This window comes from Myxocyprinus asiaticus, chromosome 20 (assembly GCF_019703515.2).
Source record: "Myxocyprinus asiaticus isolate MX2 ecotype Aquarium Trade chromosome 20, UBuf_Myxa_2, whole genome shotgun sequence".
NCBI classification, from domain to species: Eukaryota; Metazoa; Chordata; class Actinopteri; order Cypriniformes; family Catostomidae; genus Myxocyprinus; species Myxocyprinus asiaticus.
This window is the reverse complement of record NC_059363.1, coordinates 4,141,372-4,154,374: the sequence shown is the minus strand read 5'-3', so window position 1 is coordinate 4,154,374 and position 13,003 is coordinate 4,141,372. Positions and strand designations below refer to the sequence as shown.

General features: G+C 38.9%; 1 protein-coding gene across 1 annotated transcript; it reads right to left on the bottom strand.

The window, feature by feature from the left end:
• Positions 1–1,294: 1,294 nt before the first annotated feature.
• Positions 1,295–12,565, bottom strand: si:dkeyp-110a12.4 (pancreatic secretory granule membrane major glycoprotein GP2). The gene is made up of 9 exons (XM_051646555.1): positions 12,222–12,565; positions 11,394–11,482; positions 11,202–11,306; positions 9,716–9,876; positions 9,258–9,393; positions 5,542–5,636; positions 3,664–3,832; positions 1,634–1,748; positions 1,295–1,526 (listed from the first exon to the last, which is right to left on the bottom strand). Exons 1-9 carry the CDS (start codon positions 12,295–12,297, stop codon positions 1,354–1,356), a joined length of 1,119 nt encoding a protein of 372 aa, XP_051502515.1. The 5' UTR covers positions 12,298–12,565; the 3' UTR covers positions 1,295–1,353.
• Between the last annotated feature and the right edge of the window lie 438 nt (positions 12,566–13,003).

The following is a 13,003-nucleotide window of genomic DNA, read 5'->3' as shown; positions in this document are numbered from 1 at the left end:
TGAACCTTTGGCCCGGTCTGTGGTCCGGAGTGCTCTGAACCAGGTTTTCATTAAGGATATCTCTGTATTTAGCTGCATTCAGCTTTCTTTCAACCCTGACCAGTCCCCCAGTCCCTGCTGCTGAAAAACACCCCCACAGCATGATGCTACCACCGCCATGCTTCACCGTTGGGATGATATTGCACAGGTGATGAGCAGTGCCTGGTTTCCTCCAGATATGATGCTTGATATTGAGGCCAAACAGTTCAATCTTCATTTCATCAGACCAGAGAATCTTGTTTCTCACAGTCTGAGAGTCCTTTAAGAGCTTTTTTTGTGTCTTGCACTCAGGAGAGGCTTCCGTCTGGCCACTCTGCTATAAAGTCCAGATCGGTGGAGTGTTGTATAGATAGTTGTCCTTCTGCAAGTTTCTCCCATCTCCACACATGATCTCTGGAGCTCAACCAGAGTGACCATTGGGTTCTTGGTCACCTCTCTTACCAAGGCCCTTCTCCCCCGATTGCTCAGTTTGTCTGGACGGCCAGCTCTAGTAAGAGTCCTGGTTGTTCCAAACTTCTTCATTTTAAGAATTATGGAGGCCACTGTGCTCTTGGGAACCTTCAATGCAGATCTGTGTAACCTTACCCAGATCTGTGCCTCGACACAATCCTGTCTCTGAGCTCTGCAGGCAGTTCCTTTGACCTCATGGCTTGGTTTTTGCTCTGATATGCATTTTCAGCTATGAGACTTTATATTGACAGGTGTATGCCTTTCCAAATCATATCCAATCAATTGAATTTGCCACAGGTGGACTACAATCAAAGTGTAGAAACATCTCAAAGATGATCCAGAGAAATGATATGCACCTGAGCTAAATTCAAGTGTCATAACAAAGGGCCTGAATACTTACAGTATGTCAATGTGATATTTCAGTTTTTTCTTTTTAATTAAGTTATCAAAAATCTGCTTTTTGCTTTGTCATTATGGGGTATGGAGTGTAGATTGATGTGGATTTTTTATTTTTATTTTTTTAAAGCATTTTAGCATAAGGCTGCAACATAACAAAATGTGAAAAAATGAAGGGGTCTGAATGCACTGTATATATATATATATATATATATATATATATATATATATATATTCAATTAAAATTAATGCCACTTGAATTTGAATTGATCAGCAAGCTTTCAGTAATCCAAAAAGTGGTTTCACTGTTTTATTACTTTATTTATATCACAATAAAACACAAAATAAGTACTAAAATAAAATGCACTACAGCTCAGAAGTCACTTTCGAACGGAGCATATTTCATAAAACACTGTGTGCGTGTATGTATGTTCATGTGTTTATACATGGAGTTATATATATCAGAGGTTAGCTGGCCACCTCTGAGATATGGTGGATGTTGGAGAGGGTGAGCTGGGCCTCTTGAGTGGGATACGAGTTCCTGCTCTGCAGCCAAAGTTTCCCAAAAACCCCTGTGACGAGAATCAGGACGAACAGAAGACCTCCAAGCACAAATGTCTCGACAGGGGGCATTTCTGCACCTGAAGTGGTTCAAGAAGACATGCATAATTGTGACAAATATATTTTTTACTTTCTGGTCAAACACAAACAAGCAAACACCACATACACAACAGTTTGAAAGACTTACCCTGACTAGTGTTTTCAGTGTTCACTTTCAGCCTTCTGATTGGTCCATACGAGACCGTGTGAGAAGACGCAACATTCCTTCTTATCCGTACTGACGTATCTTCAACAGAGCAGTTCTGTGATGTAAAGATGGGTTAATGAGCATGTTTACATGCATGATGTTACACTGATTATGCTTAGTAAACTGAAAACCTTTAAAGTCATGTGACCGCTTTAAACGGCTTTCCTTTATCTGGTCATACACGGTTTAAGCAACAAAAAAAAAAAAAACAATTGGCACATAGATTTTTGGCCATTACCCCAATTTGGCTTTGCATGTAAACACTTAACCGGTGTTCTTTCCGGCATATCTAATGTGCGCCAGTGTTGTGTGCATGCCTGTTTTAAAATTTTGACATCAAAAGCAGAGAATAATCGGATAATTCTAAAGGGATAGTTCACCCAAAAATGAAAATTCTCTCATTATTTACTCACCCTCATGATATCCCAAGTGTGTATGACTTGCTTTCATCACCAGAACACATTTGAAGAAAAACAGAAAAATATCTTGGCTCAGTAGGTCCTTAAAATGCACGTGAATGCCGTTTTCTCTTTTGAAGCTCCAAAAACCACAGTCAGTCAGCATAAACGTCATCCATACCTCCAGCTGTTAAATGAATGTCTTCTAAAGTGACTTGACTGCTTTTGGTATGAAAAAGATAAATATTAAATACTTTTTAAACTCCAAATCATGCTTCCGGTCAGGAGTGGTACGTGCGTGTGAAGTAATCACATTTGAAACACGCGAGAACTGACGCACATGCGACAGCCGGCAGAGCAGTGCTGTTTACAAGTGAGGAGGAGGAACACTGTACAGTAGCTTGGTTGGTTTTGGTTTAGATCTGTATTTATCTGTTACTTTACTCACAATGGTGCGTTTGTGTGCTTATCCTGGAGAGTGGAGAACGTGACATTACGTTGGTATCATGGCAACGCGAATACATCACACGAGAGGCCGCTTGGACTCCACCCTCTCATGAAGCTTACCCTCACGTTGGATTATAGTTAAAAAGTACTTAACTAGTGATCTTTTTTTGCACCAAAAGTGATCGCATCACTTTAGAAGACATTAATTTAACCGCTAGAGTCGTATGGATGATGTTTATGCTGACTGTCTGTGATTTTTGGAGCTTCAAAATAGAAATCGTTATTCACTTGCATTTTAAGGACCTACTGAGCTGAGATATTTTTCTATTTTTCTTCAAATGTGTTCTAGTGAAGAAAGACATACACACGTGGGATATCATGAGGATGAGCAAATAATGAGAGAATTTTCATTTTTGGGTGAACAATCCCTTTAAGACACGGTTTTCTTGCATTGTAGGATTTTTTAAATAAGCTTATTTTTGGAAGATATCAGAATACTGCTGTGCACTCAGTTGATGCAACAAATGTTTCACAAATTTTATTTTTTAAGGGGTAGTCCACCTAGTAATAAAAAAATCTTTCATCATTTACTCACCCTTATGTCATTCAAAGTCTTTGTTTCTTTTTTCTTCTTCCATAGGACATAAAAGAAGACTTTTAGCAGAATGTCCAGGCTACTCTTTTCCATAAAATGCAAAGTGTTTGCTGAAAAACTCCAAAAAGGGATAACCTTTTTTTTTTTTTAATTCTGTTCCTCATACAAAGCTATCGTATGACTTCAGAAGACTTGGAATATAGCATACGAGTCGTATTTTTTTGTTTTTGTTTGAACTGACCTGGGCGTTGCTAAATATCTCCTTTTGTGTACTATGGAAGAAAAAAAATTTTTTTTCCAAGTTTGGAACAACATGAAGGTAAATAAGTAAATCGTGACCGAATTTACATTTTTGGGTGAATTACCCATTAAGAACATTAAGAGTAATTAAAATGCTGCACAATAACTGCTGAATCATACATCATTATCTTTGATGCTCTTGTGTGCATTGGATATTCAATATTAAAAGTGCTTTGTGTAGACAGTCTTGATGTTTTTGTGGTGGTTTTTAGGCATCAGTGTGGACTTACAGGTTGGCACACCCCTCCTGTGTTATGACAGATCTGGACGTTGCAGTGGAGGAACACATCGGTGTAGGAGCTGCCAACAAACTTGAACATTTGGACCTTGAACAGAGCCTCTGGACCTTGTCCGTTCTTCATCATAGCAAGTTTCTGGTCATTTGATAACACTGGGCAGCTAATTTGATGGGAAAAGATGGTAAGCGTTATATTTTTTTCTCAAGCAGGGCTATAACCACCACCATAGACATTGACAGGTGTCCCTCCCAAAAATTTAGACTAGTAATCAACCACTACAGGTTTGTCGATGGCCATTTGTGTTTACAGCCTTGAACTCACGGGAATGATATTTAAATTTTTAAACTTTTGTTCATAAAAACGGTTTCCGCTTTCTCCTTGCTGAAAGCGTTGAAACTGCCCATATTGTCAAGGACAGGCCCAGCTGTTAAACTGAAATGCATACGGCCTCAGACTGCCATCACATGACTTAGGCTGCATACTTAGTTTTGTCATCAGCTCCCTTAGCAACAGTTTCGAAAATGTGTCTCAACAACATCCTTTGACACTGTTGGTGATAATTATCACTGAATGAAGTGTTTAAAACACAAGCAAAGGACTAATGAGGTAATCTTACACAGAAGACAATGGAGGGGAGTTAATAAGCTAAATTAGTTTTTAAATCAGTACAATGTTCATTGGCAAATATTTACCATGGTAACCATGGTTTCACAATGAATATCATGTACTGTAAGTACTACAATAAATAATGCTACAATAAAACTGTGGTAACCTGTTATTGTTGTTAACCACAACTGTCAACAACAAAACAAAACAAGATATAAAAATGACAAAGATTCAGAAAGCATCTTGCACTATTTGAAGAAGATTACATATACATTTATTTTGGCAGAGTAACCATTGTATTTTATAAAAAATAAATAAATAAATAAAAAAAGTAATGGAATAGCATTAATCTCACACACATGAAAGCAGTATTTCTGCATCAAAGATACAATGAAAACAGAACTGGAGATTTGTGCCTTTAAATGAATATTTCGGGTTCAATACAACTTAAGCTCAATCATCAGCATTTGTGGCATAATATTGATGAAGTTCATTTCAACTTGTCCCTTCTTTAAAAAAAACAAAATGCATAAATCGAGGTAACAGTGAAGCACAATAGTGAATGGGGCCAATCCATGAACATCAAAATACCCACTGATTCAAAAGATAGTTTGTAAAAAATTATACGTGTTTACAGGATTTTAGTGTGATAAAATTGCATACTAACATTTTCTGTGTAGTTCTTTCCAATTTACAACATCCGCCAAGAACAGTAGTCCATCTCAGCTCAAATAATGCACAAGTTTAACAGAAGAATTAATGTAAATGCTTTTATTAAATTATAAGCTTCACATTTATGCCTTTAAACCCTCCAAAATTTGCCCCATTCACTTCTATTGTAAGTTCCTTACTGTAACCTCAATATTTGCTTTTATTTGTTATTTTTTTTAAAGAAAAGGAGGGACATGTAGATGTTTTTTGTTTTGTGGGTAATCAACATAATGCCACAAATGCTAACAAGTTATTAGCATAACTTGTTTTGAATCTAGATTATTCCTATGAGTGTGTTAGCTTTTAGCTTGTTTGTCTGGCATGTCATTGCCCCAATACCACCTGCCTCTGACAAGCAACAGCATGTAGAAAATCATGGTTCTGCTGGGCTGTGACCTAAAGTAAAGGCTATTGGCTATTACAAAATAGAAAAGAAAAAAAAAAGGATGAGCCATTCTATATGTCCCACTCCAACTTGGTATTTGAATAGGAAATACATCAACACAATAAATAATATTGCGTTCATTAAACCTGGGGTCTACGTCAACAAACCTGTCCCTGATGAAGGTGTATTGAATGTTGCTGTATGGGTCTTTGGTTGGTGTGGCCCAGCATCTCTCCACTCTAAGAAACAGATTCGCTGGAATCTGCAAGATGAGAGTCCAGAAAGCTTTGTCAGTAATAAACAGACATATTTAAAGCAGTGACTCTGCAAGAGAGAAGATGCACAGAATGTGTGTCTGTTTCTTTTAGAACAGAGATAGAGAGAGAGATTGAATTTAGAACAATTGTAGAACAATGGATGATTGGATGGATGGATGGACAGATGGACATAACAATAGATTAATTCATTTATTGTTATATTCGGATGGATGGATGGATGTTCATTAATCTCATGTATTCAGTGTTAGTTTTTTATTTTAGTCACATTAATTTTAAGTTGCTTTGGGTAAAAGTGTCTGCTAAATGTATTAATGTTGTTTTTGTTTGTTTGTCCTGTGTTTAGTAATCTTTTTCCAGTCAGTTTTACCAGAGACGAACTGCTGAACATTCGACAGCTTATACCAGACAGTATTTTCCCGGTTTTTAAATATTCAGACGTTTTGCTGGACATTTTAGTTGGAGGCACGGCTGTGTTGTTTGGGAGACGCAGACTCCGTCGGTGCGGAGCCCTGATGAGCATTCATCTTGCGAATCTCCGCTCTCTCCCTAACAAAACGGACGAACTACATCTCACCCGTACAAACAAGGACTTTTCAACCTTTGCTGCCTTGTACTTCACAGAAACCTGGCTGAGTGAAGCCATTCCGGACAGCGCGTTACATCTGCCGGGATCCAGAGCGGATCGCATCGCAGAGTTAACGGGGAAAACGAGAGGCGGTGGAACATGCTTTTACATCAATGAAAGTTGGTGTACAGATGTAACAACGTTAAAGAGGATGTGCTGTCCTAATTTGGAAGCACTCTTTATCAACTGTAAGAGGTTCTACTCGCCACGGGAGTGTTCCTCGTTTATTCTGGTTAGTGTTTATATCGCGCCAAAAGCGTGTGTGAACACAGCGCTGCAACAACTGGCTGATCAAATCACAGACACTGAACAACAATACCCGGACTCAGTTATTATTATTCTTGGGGATTTTAACAAAGCAAACCTCACACATGAACTGCCCAAATACAAACAGCACATTACATGCCCCACCAGAGATGGAAATATACTGGATCACTGCTACACAACAATAAAGGATGCATATCGCTCTGTCCCTAGAGCAGCTTTGGGACTCTCTGATCACTGTCTGGTTCATCTTCTTCCAACCTATAGACAGAAATTAAAATCAACCAAGCAAGTAGTAAGGACTGTAAAGGGATGGACCAATGAAGCAGAGCGAGAACTACAAGCCTGCTTCGATTGCACGGATTGGAGTGTTTTTGAGGCTGCAGACACAGACCTGGATGAGCTCACAGATACTGTTACATCATATATCAGTTTCTGTGAGGATATGTGCATTCCTACTAGGACTTCAACGACAAACCATGGTTTACAGCAGAGCTCAGGCAGCTTCGTCAGGCCAAAGAGGATGCTTACAGAGTTGGGGATAAAGTCTTGTACAATCAGGCCAGGAACACACTGAACAGGGAAATCAGAGTGGCTAAAAGAAGATACTCTGAGAAGCTGAAAAACACGTTTTCAGCTAATGACCCTGCATCAGTGTGGAGTGGCATGAAACAGCTCACAAATTACAGGACTCCTGCCTCCAACATTGTGGTGGACCAAAAACTGGCTGATGACCTGAATGTGTTCTACTGCAGATTTGAAAGGCCCATTCTCACATCCCACACCCACCTCCTCCTGCATCTCCCCTCTTCCTGCTACTCAACCTGCACTTAAGATCTATGAAGATGACGTGAGCCGCGTCTTTCAGAAACAAAAGACGAGGAAGGCTTCAGGTCCTTCCAGTGTGTCTTCGATCCTGTGCTAACCAGCTGGCCCCCATCTTCACACAGATCTTCAATAGATCACTGGAGCAGTGTGAAGTCCCATGCTGCTTCAAATGCTCAATCATTATTCCTGTCCCAAAGAAACCAAAAATCACAGGACTTAATGACTACAGACCTGTTGCCTTGATCTCTGTGGTCATGAAATCATTTGAGAGACCGGTGTTGGCCCACCTGAAGAACATCACTGGACCCTTTCTAGATCCCCTTCAATTTGCTTATCGAGTAAACAGGTCTGTGGATGATGCCGTCAACATGGGATTGCATCATATCCTGCAACATCTGCACAGACCAGGGACATATGCAAGGATCCTTTTTGTGGACTTCAGTTCAGCTTTCAACACCATCATCCCAGCTATACTCCAGAATAAGTTACACCAACTCTCTGTTCCCATGTCTATCTGTCAATGGATTACCAGCTTTCTGATGGACAGGCAGCAGCTTGTGAGACAGGGGAAACTCACTTCCAGCACCTATACAATCAGCACTGGTGCCCCCCAGGGATGTGTGCTCTCCCCACTACTCTTCTCCCTCTACACCAATGACTGCATCGCCAAGGACCCCTCTGTCAAGCTCCTGAAGTTTGCAGATGACACCACTGTCATCGGCCTCATCTGAGATGACGATGAGCCTGCATACAGAAGGGAGGTTGAACAGCTGGCTGTCTGGTGCAGTCAAAACAACCTGGAGCTCAACATGCTCAAAACGGTGGAGATCATTGTGGACTTTAGGAGAAACACCCCAACACTGACCCCCCTCACCATTCTAATCAGCACTGTGGCAGCAGTGGAGTCATTCAGGTTCCTGGGCACTACCATCTCACAGGACCTGAAGTGGGAGACCCACATTGACTCCATTGTGAAAAAGGCCCAGCAGAGGTTGTACTTCCTTCGCCAGTTGAGGAAGTTCAACCTGCCACAGGCGCTGCTGATACAATTCTACTCAGTGGTCATTGAGTCTGTCCTCTGCACTTCAATAACTGTCTGGTTTGGTTCAGCTATGAAATCAGACATCAGAAGACTACAAAAGGACAGTTTGGACTGCTGAGAGGATTACTGGTTGCCCCCTGCCCCCCCTTCAAGAACTATACACTTCCAGAGTGAGGAAAAAGGCTGGAAAAATCACTCTGGACCCCACTCACCCTGCCCACTACCTTTCTGAACTGTTGCCTTCTGGCCGACGCTTCAGAGCTCTGAGCACCAGAACCGTCAGGCACAGGAACAGTTTTTTCCCCATTGAGCAATAACTATGTGCAATACACAGTTTAGTTTCTTTTTTATATTTATCCAACCTCTTCTGCCATTTCATTCCTCTGGGGAAAAAAAGAAAAAAAGAAAAAAAAAATTGCACTGTACATAACAGATTTGTATTTTGACTGTACATAACAGATAACAGATTTGTATTAAATTGCACTACGTATGTGTATGTATGTACGTATGTGTATAACTATTTTTTTTATTTATTATTATCTGTCTTGCTGCTGTTTTTGTATTGTTGTACACTGGAAGCTCCTGTCACCAACACAAATTCCTTCTATGCATAAGCATACTTGGCAATAAAGATGATTCTGATTCTAATGCAAATGTAAACTGTTAATGACAAGCAGTATTTACCACTTCTCTTCAGCAAAAAAAAAAAAAAAAAAAAAAACCTTTAAAAAAACAGACATTCCCACAAAACCAGTCTTTTTTGATGCTGCATCCAAAGAATATGCAGCTTTCATGAAAGCCATTAATTGCTTGTGTGTAATGTCACCTATTCTGCTAAACACAAACCATGTAAACTTTGACATAGACGCTGTCCTCAAGTGTAAGAGAAGGAACAGTGGTCCATTTATCCTGGAACTCTTCGTCTTTATAGAGCAGCATGGAGACTGAGAAATTTCCATCCTCTGTATTGAGAGTAATTGTCCTGTGAGGGCAAAGAATGTTAAAAAGGGTCATTGAAGGGGCTGAAAGCTTTGCTCAGTGAATATTGATTGAAACTCTTGAGTTAGACCCTGAGGCAGTCTTTTGTTAATTTTCACATCCTTTTTTGTGTTTACATACAAACAAACAATTAATGGGGCTCAGCCTTTTATACGCCTGAAAAAATTTTGATAATTAAACCCATTACTACATGAGGAGTGCTGCAGTCCCAGACAAACTGAGCTTTGAACCAAAATGACACACAAGAAAGACTGACAGAGTTTGAAACTTAATTAACTGGTAATATAATGATGGGTCAAAGTCACCTGACATCCACACGGATCAAATTTTCCCCGTTCTGCTGCTGGACCATGTAGTTTATGGGGTATCGACAGCCAAATGTGATGTTGACATAACTTCTGGTTATAACATCAGTTTCATTATTGCGAATTGAGTTGGTGAACATGATGTGTGTATCATCCGATACCTGGAAAAAAATATTACCAATAATCAATCAATCAATCCATCCATCCATCCATCCTTTAGCAATTACAGTTTAATAACATCTAACTGACATTCACAAGCCAATAAAAGGTAAGAGTTAAAAAGGAAACAAAGAAATAATTTGGCTATTGAAAGGGCCAAAATCTACAGTACCGCATCCGGTACAACAGATTTTATTGCCACTTTATTCCCCTACCATTACAAACACACCTCCTTATTCACACTTAGTCTAGGCTCTAGAGAAAATGTTCAGTGCAGTGTGGTCTGGTCTACAAAAACTAAGTGTTTAGATTGTTTAAATCTACACTGCATGTATTGAGAACAACAAACTGCCATTCTAGCCCAAATTCTCAAAAGCAGCTGATTTCAACAACCAAGGACTTTCAGGTCCAACATAATCTAATCCACAAACGCCCTAGTTTCAGCAGGCAAGTATGAGAAAACCTTAGGAAAAGTACTAAAGTGGGAAGAGGAGGGATTTTGTCCCCTCTCAAAGCTGCGTTAACCTTTTGCTGGCTTTACAAAAAATGCCCTGGTGAAGGCTGAGAGAGGCTCTCAACCCTACTCGCGGTCTCAAGTACAGATTTATGCCATGCCAGAGTGAAGCTTGTCGTCTGGGCTGTGCTACTGCTGTTTGAGGCGAGCCGTAGAGCCAAATAAAAGAAGCCGTGTAAAGTACGACACTGAATTATAGTCAGCCTATTCACCGCAGCTGAAAACACAGTAATCATTTCCATATAGATCAGGATAATTTAGAGCCGCATGGCTGTTTGCCCCTCTGCGCTCTGAAAAGACTCTAACCAGCCAATATGGAGGGAAAGGAACAACGCTGTTCATCTGCTTTTGAATAAATAAATTAAAATTATCACTAAAAAGGAAATCAAACCCTCAAGGTTTTCAGATATGCACATAATTATGAGCATGCTAATGCCATGCATGTCATTTTATTAATGGGACTTATTAAACAAAGCTGTACAATTCGCTGTTTGGCAGCAGCTTTGCTTATGCAATGAATGAAGCACATGGTCGCCTTTTATCCTATGAAGACATAGTAAAATATGAGAATTTACTGTTTGTATTTTTAAGTCAAACAGCAAAAGATGCCAAATTTGTAGTTTGTCTCAATGCAACAAGTGTTTACAAAGACTTTTTAAGAGTCTTTAGTGATCTGACATGTAAAGACGTCAATTTGGAATATTAATCCAGTTTTAGTGACTTTGAATTATTTTTTTGAAGTGGTTTATGGTTATACACGGATTTAAACACAATGTCGTCTTTTAATCTTGTTGAGGACGTTTTCAGGATTACCATAATGGTGCCGCAGTCCGTGAGGTTTGTCTTTATGCTGAATACGTAGTCATTGCCGACCTCAACACCTCGACATTCGGGATCATTCAGGTGCAAATCCCATATCTGAGTTGAGATCATGAAAACAGAATATCAAGATCACAGAAGAATTTATTGCACATCATTTCTTTGAAATAAATGGTACAAACTTACATAAACAGGTGGAACTTTGCTCAAGAAAAACAAACCAGGAATGATCACTTGCATCTGATCGTTGGTACAAATGATTGTTTCATTGAGTTCTACGAGAAAAATAAACAAAAATTAATTATTCTTGACCTTTGGATAATGGCAGTCAGAAAGTAGGAAACTACTATATATGGGTTTCCAAACCTAGCTATCTATAATGAACCTAGTCACCAAATTAATACTAGACCCACAACAACAAAGAACACATCTGCATAGTTATAGTAAGGTATAAATGGTGGTATATTATTGCAAGCATTTGTTAATCAAATATGGTCTTTAATCAAATGTCTTAAGAAGGCTTAAATATTATTTATTAAAGTATATGAAAAATGTATTTAATTCAATAATTAGAATTACATATATTTAATATAATATATATAACAAATATTACACTGGTGAAAGTCTTGTTTTAAAAACAAAATAAAACATTTGTCATTTAAAAAAAGCCTTGTATGAATAATTGTTGTACTGAAATTTGCCAACATGTATATCACCAAATCATTCAAATTTAAATCATCAAAATTAGTGTGTGTATATAAATATAATACAAATAATTGTAATGGTAGATGCTTTAATGTTTCAAAAGAAAAATAACAATGCATGAGCAGTGCATTTAAAATCTCCTTTAAAATTGGTACTCCTTAAATTACCAAATTGTACAAAATTAATTACTACCAAATATAGGCTATATGTCAAATGGCTTAAATTCCATAATCAAAATGGGTTGTTTTCAAATAATAAGAAAACTATGGAATTTAAGGTTTTTATCTGCAGGTGTCTAATCAGACTCACCCTCTTCTTCAGTCGACACAGCAGATGTGACTGTCCATATTGAGAGCAATGTAAATACCAAAGTGGCAGGTTCCATCTTTAAAGCAAATGCTCACTGGCTTCTTCTCTCCTGAAATGTAGTTCTCAATGGTTTTCTTCAGCCCTTTCCTCCAGATCTTCTCAGTTATCACCTCGACTAGCTGTCAGAAAGAGACGTAGTGCTTGCACTCTCTCCAGACATTCGAAACACTGCACTAATGAAGTGGGAACCTCCAGCTTTGGAACACCAGCTTGAATGATGTCCATACCAACAATGAGATTCCACACATGAATAGGACAAGTTGGGGGCAGTCCAAGGTAATAACGTCCTACTAGATTTCAGGCTAAAGCTGAAAAAAAAAAATCAACTACTGACAACCCACTTAGCAGACAGCACAATACACTGTCTTAGTGTGTTGGTTGACAAGGAGTTTGTTTGTTATGCAAAAGGGAATGGAGGTACAGGGGTGGTGTCTGGTTTTATTGGACTCTTTTGTCTATATGTGTTTTTAAAAAGCATGGCAAAGGCTTCACGGTTTCAGGAACCCCAATGACTAGCTTGAAAAGAAACCCTCGCCACACTGAGTCAAGGGCAGTTCACCGACACCTCTACCATGGAGCTGATGTCTTTAAGACTGTTTGGACAGAAGGAGAGTCCAGGCTTTTAACATTGTGAGGGAGATCTTCAAATTATTTAGAATAATTTAAAACAAGAAATGATGCCATTGAAATTAATGGTTAAAAACTTGAATTCAAGAAGTATT

What these genes read in the sequence shown, in the direction of transcription:
- si:dkeyp-110a12.4 (XM_051646555.1), bottom strand. Translation starts at nt 12,297, where the DNA reads ATGGAACCTGCCACTTTGGTATTTACATTGCTCTCAATATGGACAGTC. An exon ending in TGTGTCGACTGAAGAAGAGG is followed by an intron (nt 11,483 to 12,221) that starts GTGAGTCTGATT and finishes TTTTTCTCGTAG; the next exon opens with AACTCAATGAAACAATCATT. An exon ending in TACACCTTCATCAGGGACAG is followed by an intron (nt 3,833 to 5,541) that starts GTTTGTTGACGT and finishes CCATCAAATTAG; the next exon opens with CTGCCCAGTGTTATCAAATG.